Genomic DNA, 16628 nt, shown 5'->3' on the forward strand with positions numbered 1-16628 from the left:
TACTGCCCCCCCACACCCCAACACACACCCTGTGAGTAAACACTAGCTTGGCTTCTAGCACCTAGTTTTGACTATTCTTTCAATCCTCTTCTATGTCCACCTTAATTTGCTCAACATGTTTCTGGCAGTCATCCATGCCGCATGTAGTTGGTGCAAGAATTAACACAGGCCTGACTGCTCTCCTTGAAAGGCCTGCTTACCAGGTTGGCCCTTGGCTGGTGTCCAGCAATTTAGCGGGTTCCCCCATTAACTGATGATAGTGGCAAACTGTGCCTAACGGCACAAAGAATACATTTCATGCTGAACACCTGCTTTTCTTCTGGGAGCCTGAATTTGAGAACATGACAGGCAGAGGGTGCTATTGATCAGCTTACAATAAAAATCTCCAGGCACTGAGTCCAATGCCTGGTTGGCAACATTTCACACATATTGTCACAACTCATTGCCTGGGAAATTAAGTGCATCCTGTGTGACTCCAGCAGGAGGTATCTCTGGAATTCAGCCTGCACCCTCGCCCCCCCCCCCCATCCCCTACTTTGCCTTCTCCCTTTGCTGATTTTGCTTTATATTCTTTTACATAAAAAGTCACCCACTCACTCCAGCCAGAATGGCTCAGTGGGTGGCAGTCACCCCTTGACCCTAGTGAGGGCACATGCAAGAGGCAAGCAGTCAATATGTGTCTCTCTCACATCGGTATTTCTCTCTCCGTCCGCCCCTTGTCTCTGAAAAGCAATGAGGAAAATGTCCTCACTCCTTGGGTTAGGAAAAAGGGGAGGGGGGAGGGAGGGAGGGAAGGAGAAAGGGAGAGGAGGAGGGAGGGAGAGGGGGGAAGAGGGGGAGGGGGAGCGAGGGGGAGCGAGAGGGAGAGGAAGGGAGAGGAGGAGGGAGGGAGGGAGGGAGGGAGGGAGGGAGGGAGGGAGGGAGGGAGGGAGAGAGAGGGAGAGAGAGGGAGAGAGAGAGAGAAAATGAATATGAATCACCCAAGAATAAAATGTTATGCTGAGGCCTGTGAGTCCTAGGGAATCACTGAATCTGGGGTGATCTTAAAAACCCTCCCAAACACCACTGTGATTGTGTTTTAGTTGCTGTGCTGTACGGAATTTGCTGTTTTTCTTTTTCTTTTTTCTTTTTTTTTAATTGATATTTTACAGAGAGGAAGAGAGAGGGATAGAGAGCCAGAAACATCAATGAAAGAGAAGCATCGACCAGCCGCCTCCTGCACACCCCCCACCGGGGGCGTGCCCGCAACCAATGCACACACCCCTGACCAGAATCGAACCTGAGACCCCTCAGCCCGCAGACCGAGGCTCCATCCACTGAGCCAAACAGGTTTCGACGAATTTGCTGTTTTTCAATCAAATGCTAAAAATATATTTCCCTAAGTTACTTCATCTTTTTCACATAATCATAATATACTTAGATTATTTTACATCAGAACTGACAGAAGAGTCTTGAATTAGGAACCCTATCCATAAAATATATATGAAAGCGAGCATTCTAAGTTAGACAACTAGCAATTGTAAAATGCTATAACATATGAATCAAGTATTTCTGTTGATGAAAATAGGCCCCTAAAAAAAATCAACCATAAAGCTGAGCAAATCTAACACCACATTTCAAATGAAATTATATATCCTAAAATAAGCACTTGGAAATATTTTAAATACTTTAAATCATAAATATAAGAACAGAAATGGCCCAAAGTTGAAGACTCTCTTGGACATATGATCATCCTATTCTTCCTCATCATTCACTTTGTCCCTTTTTGGCCAATCATAATCTCAACCGTGCCATCCAAGATATAAAGAAACTTAACAAGCTGAAACCGCTGTAATTAACCTAGTTATTAATAATAGGAAAGGAGCAAAGTGGGGAGCCAGATATTACAAGCATGTCATTTAGGCAGCTTTACCAGGAAATTACAACTTTACCCTCCAGGGGTCCAACAAGAGCAGACAGACACATACCCAGTAAAGTTGGAAGGACTAGCGAAGGTGGTTGCTACCAATCACACCTAGGGACAGAGGTGGCCGGCCAGAATGGGTGTGGCCACTGCAAGGGCGCAAAAATGTGGGATACTTAATTCTCTGGACAAAGAAGCTTGCTCTCTTCTAACTCTCTATCTCTCTCCCTTCCTCTCTGTACAAAATCAATAAAATATATATATTTAAAAAAAAAAAAAAAAAAAAAAAAAAAAAGCCGAAACCAGTTTGGCTCAATGGATAGAGCGTCGGCTTGGGGACTGAAAGGTCCTGGGTTCGATTCCGGTCAAGGGCATGTACCTTGATTGCGGGCATATCCCCAGTAGGGGGTGTGCAAGAGGCAGCTGATCGATGACTCTCTCTCGTCGATGTTTCTATCCCTCTCCCTTCCTCTCTGTACAAAATCAATAAAATATATTAAAAAAAAAAAAAAAAAAAAAAGAAGAAGAAGAAGCTTGCTCTCTTCTGCTCTTGGGACTCTTGGGATTTATGTGACTCTGGGCTTGTGGGGCTCCCTTGCATTCACCCCACACACAATGGACTAATGGACTGCAACTAGCCTGATGCTGAAGTGGACCCCACTCCAACATGGAAAGGAAACTCCAGACACTGGCTTTGCCTTTAATTTTACTGAAACCCCAGCTGTATTTCTTCTAAGACTGGACTAAGGGAAATGGTACCTTGGAAACTTAGGGGTATAAGTCTAGGCAAATAAAAATCACTCATTCTCCTGCGCAAGTCTTAGAAAATTCTTTTCTCAAGATACTGTAAGAACTACACCCCCCAGCAACCAGTGGGGAAAAGGACCCTCCACTTCGCCATAAAACAAAGCCCAAAATTAAAATTTAGGAACACAAACTTCCAGAGGCTTACCCTACCTCCTCAATGAAAATTGGGGTCTGATTCATGTCATACATTTCTCTAATTCCAAAATTCCATTTACTCAGCACTTTCCCCAAACCTCTCTTGCTTAACTCCTAGCTTTGCTCTAATTCACTTTCAGTCCTTAATTCCGAATCTTGCCTGCCTATCTATTTCTAAACTCTCAGTTTAACAGTAATCCTTCTCAGTCTTTTCATTATACTTCATTAACCATTAGTTCTGTGGTGAACAAACTACGCCATTACTCTGTACCTCAAATTTTCTCTCAATAAATATTTTTGTTTCTGGCACTGCACTAACTGCTGAAGATATATTGAAGAATAAGCTATAAAAACCAGCCTTCCAGGACAGTCAGGCATGTTAAGTACATAGCTGTGATAACCACAGTGATAAAGGTAGGCAGAGAGGCAATTTTATAATATTCTGAACACATTACTCCTTTGCTCATATAGCATACCTTCAATGTTTGAATATCTAAATCATAACTTTTCTAGACTAACTTATATCACTACTCCTCTATTATAGTATAGTTATCTCTCATTCAAATTAAATTCTTCATTCCCAGTGGCAGATAGGGTAGAATGGTTCCTTGTGATTTCATTCTGCTACTCATTCCTTTGTGCAATCTCCTGTTTTTAGCATTGGCAGGACCTGTGATCTGCCTGTAACCAACAGAGCATGGCCAAGGTAATGGAATGTCATTCCCTTGATTACTTTATAAGACTGTAATTTCCATCTTTCTAGCAGATTCTCTCTCTTTCCGGCTTTGATAAAACAAGTTTCCATGTTGGAGAGATCCATGAAGCAAGGAATTGACAGTGGCATCCAGCTAAGAGAGAGCTAGCAACTGAGGCCCTCAGTCCAACAGCCCAAAAGGAACTGAATCCTGCCAACAGCCATGTAATGAGCTTAGAGGCAGAACCTTACACCAGCCAAGCCGTCCCTCAGGTGAGATCTAGCCTTTGATGGTAGAAGAGAAACTGAGCAGAGAATTCAGGCTCTGGTTTGGCTGACCCACAGAAACTGAGATAAGTGCTCGTTGTTTTAAACCATCAAGTTTATGGTGACTTGCTATGTAGCAATAATGACTATATATCCCAGGCACATTACATTAATATTTATTTGTTCATGTCTACTACCCAAATGTAAAGTAGCCCCAAATCCTATACATCTTTCAACATTCTGCTCATTTACTATTTCCCAATGAGCCTCCAATAATCCACCCTTCCACCTCACATACCCCTTACTTCAAACCCATAAGCTTTCACTTAACTCTGTGAGACAGTTTTCCGAATCTTGCCTGCCTATCTATTTCTGAACTCTCAGTTTAACAGTAATCCTTCTCAGTCTTTTTATTATACTTCATTATACCAATACAAATATGTAATATATTTAATGCCAAGAAACAGTAAGCTGAATAAAGTGAATGAAGCACAAAATTCCTCCTACCTGGTTGAGATTAAGATTATTTTCAATACTCAGAGGAATCAGATGAGGCAATACTTTTCCAGCCAGCTGCTCTTTGGTGATTCCCAACTTCTTATGAGTAAAAGTACATTTGTAAATGCCTGACAGAAAAGAATAAGAAAATTTTATAATTCAATACCACAAGTTAATAGAAATTAGGAAAACAGCTTATCTACATGAAATCTCTTGACAATCAGTTTAGCTACAAATGTTTCCTTATCAGTGCTTAGGATAAGGATGCTCTCACATATGGCATACGGAATGATTTCCAGATTTGCCATCAGTTTAGATTTAAACACCAGGACATATTTATCCTGTATTCTTTGGTTTAAGAGCACATGTAATAAAAGCATAACATTAAAAGCCTATGAGAACTAGGTACAGTTCTTACAGTGCAGCAGGAAGATTACAGAATGCCCTCTACCCTGAAAACATTCAGACCTCTCACTAAGTAGAGACATCTACTTCAAAGTGTATGGGTAGAGCTCCTATACATTTATTCATCTTAAACTAGTAACACTCAACATGTTTGAATCTTAATAATTTAATTCATCTCCATACAACACTCCTGTATTATCGCATCAATTTACTGGACCTTCAAGACTACTGGTTACACCTATTCCACAAACCCTGCATTTAATCAACAGAGCACATTTACTCCTCATTCTCTACATGTTTCTGTGTTGTAAGCATTTTGCATAGAATCCAAAACTGAGTAGCACACCATCTCCTATTATTCTGTTAGTGTACACTTAACTTATATACTGAAAGCACCTTTATTGTGAACGTACTGAATGCTTATTTGTTAGGCACTATACTAATTACTTTCTCTTCAGTTTTCTCACAAGACTCCACTTATAATGATGTTATTTTCATCCTCATTTGATAGATGAACAGATTGGGACTAGGGTTCTTTCCATTATACCAAACACCTTCTCAAGAAGACTAATTTCTTTGAGCTCGCATATTTCATACCATATCCCAAAATTGCCACGTTTCCAGAAGTCCACAATAAATTACTTGCTTACCATTTTTGCAAATATTTACTGAGGACTTTCTAATAGACCAGACACTGTAATAGATGTTAAAAATACATGGCTGAGTAATATAGTTTTTCTTCAAAATTAATGAAGAACTTCAAATTTAGTAACAAGTGAACTTTTGTTTTTGTGATTCCATAATTATGTCTGTTTCTCTTAGTAGAGTAGACCTCCAACATTTCCAGATTGGACTCTCATAGCTTTAACTGTTCATAAACAAGTTCAGAGTTCCTGAGATAATAATCTAATTATGCAGATACAAAATGTGCCGTAAGGCTAATATGCTTTATCAGCACATCACTTAGCAGAGAAACATAGGGCTTAAGATTTAAACATATCTAAATTAAAAACCAACCCTGGCTGGTATTGCTCAGTGATTAGAGCATCATCAGGAGCACTGAAAGTTCACGGGTTGGATTCCCAGTCAAAGTCATGTACCTGGGTTCCAAGTTCAATTCCCAGCCCTGGTAAGGGCCTGTGCTGGAGGCAACCCATTGATGTGTCTCTCCCCACAGATCTTCTCTCCCACTCGCCCTTCCCCCTTCCTTCTACACTCTCTAAATATCAATGGAAAAAATATCCTCGGGAAAGAATTTAAAACAAACAAACAAACAAACAAACAAACAAAAAACCAAACCAGTTCTATCACTTATCAGTTGTGTATTCTTTAAGAACTTACTTCACTTCTGAGCCTCAGTTTACTATTATAAAACAGAAATAATAATATCTATATCTCATTGGATTTTGGAGAGTACATAATAAGATAATGCAGATAAAATAACTTAGCATAGAGCCTCTTACAAACTGGTACCAAATAAACATTAGGAATTACCATTAAGACTAGTATCAGTATTTCAAGTAGTTTTTGTTGCCTCTCTTTTTGGTACCATTTTACATGGCAAACTATGTGCTATCATGGTATTTGTGAAGCTAGAATTCCCAAATGTCTTATTCCTTTTTAAATGTCAAGGTTCTACTGCTTTTGCTAAAATTAACACAAAGAAAAGTTATATCATGGCATTTATCCCATCATTCTCCAATTACTGAACGCTATATATGTGAAAGTAGAGTACAATGGTTCTATAGAGTGAAAAATGTATTTGCATGACTGTAAAATGATAAAGTAGTATCAAATGACAAAGTTTTCAGCTACCTAAAATCCCCATGAGGACTGCAGGTTCCTTGGATGGAATTTGTTGTAAGAAGGGCAGGATATCATCAAGTACAAACCACTTATCCAAGTATTCCAAAATCTTTCCTAAGCATACTAATGAATTTACACGAACCTATTAAAAGAGGTAAATTGAATTAGTCATTTAAAGTCTTTGTAATATAGAACAAAATATTTAAGTATTTAATCTTCATATAGGCATGTTAAAAATAATTCAAGAATGAAAGTAGGTTTAAATGCTCTCATCCTTTATTAATACAAGAAATTCACATACTTACAAACTCCCCTGACTTGTTTCAGAAAAAAAATTTATGATGACTTTACCAGGATAGTTAGCTTAAGGTATAGAATGACTTCAGTTTTGTTTCATTTTAAATAAAGTGATTAGGACTGAAGAAGCTTTACTATGTGTTTACTGTACTAAGAACATTTTTTGGGGGCATCTGAGTTATAAAAAGGATTGTATTCTCCCACCAAGTAATCAATTTTACTGGGCTTCCAGTATTTTTCTATAATTCAGGTTTAATTCATTCTTTAAATGTTTTAACAACATGCAAAGAGAATCCATAATTGTTTCTAAATATTTCTTTAATACAGCTATTAAAACCTGATATTTAGGAACTCTTTTATAGAAATTCTTTCATTCATTTGATTATTTTGGTAAATATTTCATACTCTATTTTTTTAGCTGAAATTTGTAAAGACAGAATACTTTGAACCAGGATCGATCTTATTAATAAAACTCCATTTATTCTTTTTTTAAAAAGTAAACTAAGGCCGGGACCGGTTTGGCTCAGTGGATAGAGCGTCGGCTTGGGGACTGAAGGGTCCCGGGTTCGATTCCGGTCAAGGGCATGTACCTTGGTTGCGGGCATATCCCCAGTGGGGGGTGTGCAGGAGGCAGCTGATCGATGACTCTCTCTCATCGATGTTTCTAACTCTCTATCTCTCTCCCTTCCTCTCTGTATAAAATCAATAAAATATATTTAAAAAAAAAAAAAAAAAAAAAAAAAAGTAAACTAAGAAAAGCAGAAAACAGTTTAGTTTAAAAAACATTTTCTGCAAGAAAGATGAAAATATTTTTCTGAAAAATAATGTGTAATTGTTTTCTGAAACCCAAACAAAAGGTAATTTATAAATTCAAAATTATATCTGAAGGCTAAACATGCTCTTACTTTAATAACAGGAACCGCTGCATTTGTTATATATGTATGTATGTATGTATATAAATATACACAAAGATATATGAACTAAAAAAAAGTTTACTGTTATTTTCTTTCACGATATATAAAATATTAGTCATATGAGTCATGAAGAAACAGAGCTCTTGGAGCATTTTATCTTTCATAGAATTTTTTTCTTCTTTATTTTCAGGGAACTGTATTAAAATATAACTTTAACTCATGATTCACGTTTCAGGAATTTCCTAGCATATTTAAACCTTAGAGGTCTAAGTCTATGAATGCAATTCAAGAATTCACATTTGCCACTGTGAAGGTAAGAGCACTGAATGTAATCTATAAAATGCAAGTCCATTCAGTTACTGTTCTAAATCCATTCATTATAATTCGCTATAAACAACAAGCCTTTAAGGGCTCAGTTGGCATCTTTAAAGGGGATATAAACATCCCTGAGCATTACAGATTATTTAAGTACCCATGCTTCCCACCTTAGAACTCATCTAAAATATCTATTTTGACAAAATGTATGCTGCCATAAAATACTATATGATTTTTAAAAAGGCATTTTGAAAACTGAGTTTTAAACTATATATTACTACTATGTAGTTTGAAATTTTAATCTTAAAATTAGAAAATTTCAGAGAAATGGACTGCATTTCAAATCCTTTTAATGTTGATGAAGACAAACACTCAGAGAGGTACAGTGACTTGCCTAAGGGTACAAGGATAATTAGTAACAGAGTCAGAATAAGAACTGTTTTTTTTACTTCATTTCATACAAGTTCATTTCAGTAAACAATTATATTTTTTCCCCACTTTAGTGTTGTTTTCCATTTCAGAGTCTTTCTACCAAAAAGAAAAACAAAAAAATAATAATAAAACATGGATTAGATGGCTGAAAGAGTATATAATTTAAACTTCTTTTGCCTATAAATCTATTAAGCTACAAATATTTACTTTTATTTAATTCACATTTCACACACACACCCCAAAAAATTGATAAGATTTCCAAAGAATTATCTTTGCTAAATGCAAGTTTAATGCTATGCCCATTATTAAATATCAAAATAAGAAGTGAAAGAAGGGCATTTCTCTCTTTTTTTCTAAAGCTGGTATTTGCAGTGAAAAGAGTATTCAATGCTACTTCTATAAAGAAATATCAATGAGATAATTCTTATGATTCAGTTATAGAAAAGGTTGGGCACATTTATTGCCCCCAATATGAGATCATAAAAACTTTGTTATTTATCCTACCACCCTGACTATCAAATAACAGTATTAAAATTCTCTATTGAAGGAGACAACTACCCTTACTCTAAACTACTTTCCCCATTGATACTCTTATTAACTTATTTTTTATTGTTCCCTTTACTCTTTTTTGAAAGTAAGCAAATAAGTGAGGGATAAAAGTATTTAGAGTAGATGACTAAAAATAAAGGCAGTTTATAAAAGGAAGCCATTAAAAAATGCTTAGGTTTATACACCAAGTTAAACTCTCATGATTACTTTAAAACTACCATCAAAATAGTGAATTAAACCAGAAAATTATTAAGAAAAAAAGTACTCAAATTTTCTATTAAAGAACTCAAAATTAAGGGATAATGAATAAGGTCAGGAATGTACTACTGTAAAATTATATATCAAGGAAAACTATAGCTGTTGCTCACTTTTATAGTACTTTAGTAGTTACCTATAGCCAAGACAAAATACATGAACACACTATAAAAGGGTCATTAAACAATTATAAACTTATTTAAACAAATGAGAAAAAATAAAAAATATTCAATTACTTACAGCAAGGGAAGATGTTTGTAGACATGCATTTTTAATTCTTGGTATCAAAGCATTTTTCATAGATGGGTAGTCTATAAGATTTGCAAAGGTTGGAATGATGTTTAGACAGAGCTCCTATTAAGAAAATTAATTGGATCAGTCTTAAGGACTCATCTTTTTTCTCACATATTAAAAAATATTTCGCATTTGCATGGCTAATTTGACACATAGTTTGAAAAACTTTTATGTACATTATATCATTCTGTCCTTTCAATAACTACTTGAAATAATAGTTATTTTCAGTTTTCAATTTTACAGATGAGAAAACAGGCTCAGAAGACCTTACTCAAAACTATACTAGGTCCTAAAACTAGCGTAGAATACCACAATCCCCTGGTCTCATTCCTAATTTCTTTCCCTAATAATAGAATCCTTAATTTATTTTTAAAAATAGGAAACTTGGGAATACCTAAGTTTTGCTATCTTTCACAAAGACGGGAAATTAAAAATAAAAGTTATGTAAAACTACAATATTACTCTTAAATAAGGAATTTCTTAGCTGCTATATATATCCATACGATAGAATGTAATATAAACGTTTTTTAAATATATTTTAAAACATTGTTTAATAATATTGGGGAGAAAATGCAATAAGACACTATTATATAGCCCCAATTTTTAAAAGGTATATGTACATGTGTCTGTCTCTAGGCTTAGGATAAAAGCCTGGGAGGATACTTAGAAATGTTAACTGTAGGCTCTCTGAGAGATGATTTTAATTTTCTTTATGTTTTTAAGTACTTTTAAATTCTGAAACATAAGCAAGTATAACTCACAGAAACAAGTAAAAGTTATTTAAAACATTCTTGTTAACTAATGCCTTGCCACAGTGTAAATAATTGGAACTGGGAAGTCTGAGGATAATAGGAAAAAGGAGGATGACTGAGGTTAAGTGGACTAAGTGAGATAAGGAAAAGAACCAAAATGGCTGAGAATCAACTGGCTGAAGAACATCTCAGATGCCTTAGAAGGGCAAGAATGATCCTTGTAGCAAAGCATAGCAGAGGGATTACTAAAGAAAATGGAAGTATAAATGTGTATCAGAGAAGGAGTTTTTGACAATACCTGTTAAACACATTCATTTGTAATTAGCAGACAGAAACAAGTTAACTACTAAGAATCTGTTATCAAAATACTGGGAAGCATTTTTATTGTATTTAACTTATTCCCAGATTTTCAAAAGGCAAATAGAGTTATATGTTCATATCCACTCAGAACTATAATAATTCCATGGGTGGCATTACTGAGGATAAGAAATACAAGCTACATTTAAGGACCCATTTTCCACTGGTGGGAGACAATTAAGAAGGGTGAGTAGTCAGTAAGAAACTGTGCTCGTTACCAAAGGGTGCCTTCTTAAGGAAGATCAGTCTTTAATTGAGAAGGGGAGGGGAGATAGAAAGAGAACTATGATGTATAATCTAGCAATAGGTTACAAAGAGGCAAATCTTGAATTATGATTAAGTCACTTAGCAAAAGGAAAGGAGAGCTCTCTCCATAGGAGACAGGATGAAGAACCCAAGGATTAGCACATTCTCAGGAACTTCTGCCTTGTATTTTAACTTTTTCTGTAATTGATGGTGGGGAGAGAAGAACGAACATAGCTTCTATGTTTAATCTTAAAGGTAAATAATGTAAGAAAACTGGTACAGATAGATTTCTATTAATGCCTCTAAGAACCCTAACTTTTGTTAACCATCTCCTTCTTTTCCAAATGTATTTCTAATCTCTCTCTAGCCTGTTAAATACATCAAACTTCTACAAAAATATCACTCCAAAAACGAATTTCCAGCCGTATACCTGCATAAAGCTTGAGGAAAAGATTTCTGTATCTTGCTCTTGCTCTAGGAATCTCCCAAAGTTTAGACAGGCTTTAACTTTATCAGACTCTTCACCAAGCAAGGTTTGATGCAAGTTCATTGGACTGGTGACTAAACACTTATCCTATATAATAAAAGCCCAATATGCAAATCGACGGAACAGCAGAATGATAGGTCACTATGACACCACTGACCACCAGGGAGCAGACGCTCAACAAAGGAGCTGCCTCCAGCCAGGAGGTCCCAAGCCAGCTAAGGTCGATGCCAGGAGGGGCGGGGGACCCAGTCACCCCGCCAGTCACTCTGCAGAAGGAGGTGACTGGGGGCTGGGGGCGGGGCTGGCAAGCAGGTGGCCAGATTGCTCCACCCGTCACTCCACAGATCAGCCCTGATAGCCGGCCAGGCCTAGGGACCCTACCTGTGCATGAATTTCATGTACCGGGCCATTAATATTTAATATCATACATGGTGGTTTAAGTATCTCAATAAAATACTGGCTGATACCTATTGGCAAAACTAAGCCCTTATTAAGAAAAAAATGGCCTTTTTAATTCACTTAACCTTTCCTCTCCTTCCTAATCTCACTGAATATAAAACTAGGTTGGCTACAGAGCCTGTGGGAATGTTTCAAGAAGCTTTAAATGACAACTCCTTTGGAAAGGGCTAAAAAGTAGAAGTACCCTTTCCAATAACCCATGTCATTTGGACAAAGGCAACATATCCCTGCCTTTTAGAAAGCATGCCCTTATAAAAATAAAATTTTTAACTTAACTTCACAACATTAAACAAAAGAATTTAGCAGAAAATAATTGAAATTAGTAAAAAAAAAAAAAAAAAAAAATTACCTTATACATGTGGTATTAGGCTCACATTAAGGAAAACTATGGTTAATAACTTTTAAAAATTAAAATTCTGTTTTTCTTTACTATAATCTATATTGAATTTTTATATTTATATATTATTTAGCAATGAAATGAAAAACGTTTGGAACCATTTTTATAGTAGAATGTTCTTAATATCCTATATAATAAAAGCCTAATATACTAAGTGTCTGGTCATCCAGTCATCTGTTCAACCAACCAAAGGGTAATATGCTAATGATATGCTAAGACTGCTCAATCGCTCACTATAATGGGCACTGACCACCAAGGAGCAGACAGTCGACCTGTCAACAATTGTTATGATGTGCACTGACCACCAGGGGACAGTCAACCAGTTGCTATGACATGCACTGACCACCGAGGGCAGACACTCCAACTGGTAGGTTAGCTTGCTGCTGGGGTCCCGCCAATCTGGACTGAGTGAGACGGGCCAGACACAACGTTGGAGCCCTCCCATGGTCCCTACCTAGCTGACCAACCTCCCGTATCCCTCCAGGTCCCTAATTGTGCACCGGTGGGGTCTCTTGGCCTGGCCTGTGCACTCACAATCCAGGACTCATCAGAGAATGTTGGAGAGCTAGTTATAGCCTGATCCCACTCAATGCAGGAGCTGCCCCCGGTGGTTAGTGCACTCCCACAGGGGAAGCGCCACTCAGCCAGAAACCAGGCTCATGACTGGTGAGAGCAGTGGCGGTGTTGGGAGCCTCTTCTGGCTCCATAGCAGGACTAAGGATGTCCAACTGACAGCTTAGACCCATTCCCTGGCCGAGCAGGCCTAAGCCATCAGTCAGACATCCCCTCGGACTGAAAGAGGGCACAGACTGGACTGAGAGACACCTTCTTCACCCCCACCCCCCAAAGTGCATGAATTTCGCAGGAGCCCTAGTTAAGTATATATTTTTCAAAGTAAAAAAACAAAAACAAAACACTATACCTTTAATAGTAATCCAAAATTTCTTCCCATGTAGCCAGCCATAGAATCAAATTTTAATAGCAAAACTACAAAACTAAGTTTGGCAAAGTGCATGATGTTTTAACATCACTTTTGTGACACAAAAGCAAAGTAAATTAGGAATGATTACACTAAATTACTGTTTGCTTTTCTACCTACCTGCTACACAAATTAGCTTCAATGCAGAAGGAACATTTCTGAACAGAAAATTAAGTTACCAAGCATGAAAGAAAATTATGAGTATGGGAAGAATTACTTGGTATTTTCATAAGAAAAAGGCACATACATATTTGACATTTTCATTTACATGTAAAATATTCATGTAGGAAGAAAGTATATAATAATCTAAACTATAATCAATCAAACCTTCCAGAATAGTACATTTCTGATAAGTAAAAGCAATGACTCATTTTGCTTCACTAATACAGGTATTTGCAAATTGATTCTTTAAATTAGTTAAAAGACCACTTCCATGATGTGAGAACTCAGCAAGAGGTCAGCAGTTGGCAACCCAGAAGAGGGCCTTCACTAAAACCTGGTGCTGCTGCCACCCTAATCTTAGATTTTGTCTCCAGAACTGTAAGAAATAAAGTTCTATTGTTTATAAGCCACGTGGCCTGTGGTATTTTGTTATAGCAGCCCAAACTAAAGCAACCACATTTGCCCTTCAGGAAATAATCATGACCTGGGACAGAAGACCTGGACTCATCCACTGACATGGACCCCTCCCTCCTAGTCGTCAGTGTCCCCACCTCTACAGGAGGGAGAGAACCACATGATTTCCAAGGGACCTTCTGGTTCCTCCAACATCCTCTGGATCCAGTGGCTCTACTTTGTCACTGCAAAAAAAGTCGCAATTTTGGCTGAATTGGAAAGGCGGATGGATAGAAAAGGCCCCTCACGCTCAGGAGACACACACCTGTGGGCTGCGCCTCTGAAGGTGGCGGCAGGCAGTGAGGGGAGGTTAGTGAGGGAGCAGGGCAATCAAGCAATGATGAACCTACAGGCAGACACACATCTACCAGAAACAGGAGATGGAAGTCAGATACCTGGTTTTGAGTGTCCCCCCCACCACTTAACTACGTGACACCTTAATCTGAGCCTTCATTTCCCCCTTGATCCATGGACGAGCTAGCAATGTGTCTGCTGAATTGGGTTTTGAACCCTGAGGAGCTAATGGAACAAGAAGCCAAACTCTGGGCTCTGAGATGTCACCTGCCGGAGGTGAGGGGCCAGTAAGGGGAGCCCCTCCCACCTACTCCCCACCCCTGCTGCTCCCGATGCAGCAGAGCAAAAGGTACTGGTACCTCTAAACCCAACTCCCCACAACCTTCTGCTATCAGATGAAAGCAAGAAATCCGGACTAGACAAGAGCCATTGTGTTAAAATTTTATGTGAAATTCTGTAAAGGTAGAGGTTGCCTGCCCACGAGGCCTGGCCTGTCGGCTTCCACTCAGCACTTGGTGTGGATGGCTGTACTGCCCTTCTCCTCAAACTCTTCCTTGCTGACCCAGAGCTGCTGGAAGGCCTGCAGGGAGGCCAGGATGGAGCCACCAGTCCACACGGAGGTCTTCCTCCCAGAAGCTGCAGCCACTACAGGGCTGTCCCCAGGGCACAAGAGGCTCAGCTCCCTCTGGAAGCGCTCAGGAAAGCCCTCCAGCATGGTGCAGCCACCACACAGCAGCACATTTGCAACCATCTCCTCCTTGAAGCCCGCCTCCTGGCAGTGGCCCAGGCAAGTGGCTGTGAGTGCAGGGAGGCCGGGCTGGATGCTTCCCACCAGGGTGGGATTGAAGAGCATCTCGGCGCACTGGAAGCGCTCATGGCCAATGGTGATGACCTTGCCATCTGGGAGCTCGTAGTCCACGCGCAGCTCCTCCAGGTCCAGGCCAAGCTCCTCCTCAGGCTGGAAAGCCGAGTAGCAGCACATCTTCTTAATGTGGTCAAGGATGTGCAAGTGGTCGTCTTTGGTGAACTTGAGGCCGGCCTTAATGAGCAGCTGCAGCAGGTAGTTGGTGAGGTCGCTCCCGGCATAGTCAACACTGCCAGTCAGGCCTGGCAGCACGTTGCCTTCTGAGATGGGGACCACATTTGAGACACCGTGTCCGCTCTCCACCACCAGCCCGGTGGTCTTGCCGTAGGAGTAGATGGACAGCAATGACTGGGATGTCACATGCATGGCGGGGATGCCAAAGGTCTCAAACAGGAGCTCCGCATACTTCTCCCGGTTGCTGCTGGGGCTGAGCGGGGGGTCGGAGACCAGCACGGCGTGCTCCTCGGGGAGGATCTTCATGGCCTTGTGAAAGATGTACTCCCAGATGCTCTGAACGCAGTCCCAGTCCACCACCACGCCGTGTTTTAGAGGGTTAACCAGCTTCAGGGGTGCCTCAACGTTGAGCAGCTCGTGGCCCACATACATCTCCTTGCGGGCATCGCCCACATCAGTGGCCTCACAGGGCTTGCCCACTGTAGAGGAGATGAAGTAGGTGGGCCTTGGGTCTCCTGCATAGCCACACTTACAGTACTGCGAGCCCAGGTCGACAATGAGTGCCTTAATCTTGTGTACATTCTTGGGCTTCATCTTCAGCTGAGTGGCTGAACTTGTGTCCCGAATGCCAGCATCAGGAGCTGACAGCGTTCCTGCCTCTCCATTGTCACCATGAGCCGTGCCCGTGGGCATGGAGCTCAGGTTGTTCCTCGTAGTCATCTGCCTTCCTTGCTCACTTTCTCACATCCACATCCTAGAGCTCCATGGAGAGAAATATTCCCCCTCCAGCATTGCCAGAGCAACTACTCAGGATTGTGATGTCACTGGGTGCTGGTCCATTCCAGCAGCCAGGGGTTGGCTTGGCCTTGGCACCTGTGATCTGTCAACCTCACTCCCATCCCCCTAACTTGACTTTGCTCACAACAGAGCAGGTGACCAGCATGGTTTTAGGAACCCAAGCACACTGGGGTCTCAGAGATTTGTATTCCTACCCCCTTACAGCCCACTCCTGACCCCCTGCTCACTAACTGGACACCTTTTCCTTCTCTGCTTCTTGGCTGCCAGAGTGATACATATTTGACCCCTTATAGTAAGCCAGGCACTGTACCAGGAACCTCACATGTTACTTCACAGAATCCTGAGAGGTAGACAGAGCTGAGGAAATTGAGGTTCAGAATTCCAATGACTTGCCCATGAGCACACAGGTCTTGGAGTGTTTGTGGTTTAACTCAAGTTCATCTAACTCCAATGCACCAGATCTCCCTACGAAGTGTGATGGCCCCAACAGTACTTTCATTCCTTCAACATTTACTGGGGTTTGTGGTGGATCCAGCCCAGTACAGCCTGCCAGTGATAGGTAGAAACCCAGTCACAACCAGAACCCAGCCTCGGTGGGAAGAAGATGGAATTGATGCAGGGATTTTACAGGTGA

The 16628-nt window shown here is 39.9% G+C and overlaps 2 protein-coding genes and 1 long non-coding RNA gene across 6 annotated transcripts in view; all 3 read right to left on the reverse strand.

The window, feature by feature from the left end:
- The window catches only part of SCYL2 (SCY1 like pseudokinase 2), a 55290-nt gene that overhangs the window by 10976 nt on the left and 27686 nt on the right, over window positions 1-16628 (reverse strand). For all 4 annotated transcript variants that reach the window (XM_036455747.2, XM_036455745.2, XM_036455744.2 and 1 more), the window contains 3 exons: window positions 9518-9631; window positions 6525-6657; window positions 4314-4432 (listed from right to left, as the gene is read on the reverse strand). In XM_036455747.2, the coding sequence (XP_036311640.1) occupies window positions 4314-4432; window positions 6525-6657; window positions 9518-9631 (366 nt within the window). The remainder of the gene's footprint in view (window positions 1-4313; window positions 4433-6524; window positions 6658-9517; window positions 9632-16628) is intronic.
- LOC118728841 lies at window positions 1013-2514 on the reverse strand. The gene is made up of 3 exons (XR_004991025.2): window positions 2461-2514; window positions 1318-2115; window positions 1013-1090 (listed from the first exon to the last, which is right to left on the reverse strand). It is a non-coding gene; the product is annotated as an uncharacterized LOC118728841 (long non-coding RNA).
- LOC118728840 (actin-like protein 7B) lies at window positions 14587-16570 on the reverse strand. Its single transcript, XM_036455748.2, has one exon. The coding sequence runs from the start codon at window positions 15914-15916 to the stop codon at window positions 14663-14665; it is 1254 nt and encodes a 417-aa protein (XP_036311641.1). The 5' UTR covers window positions 15917-16570; the 3' UTR covers window positions 14587-14662.

The sequence above is a fragment of the Pipistrellus kuhlii genome, unplaced genomic scaffold, assembly GCF_014108245.1.
Source record: "Pipistrellus kuhlii isolate mPipKuh1 unplaced genomic scaffold, mPipKuh1.p scaffold_m20_p_3, whole genome shotgun sequence".
Taxonomy (NCBI): domain Eukaryota; kingdom Metazoa; phylum Chordata; class Mammalia; order Chiroptera; family Vespertilionidae; genus Pipistrellus; species Pipistrellus kuhlii.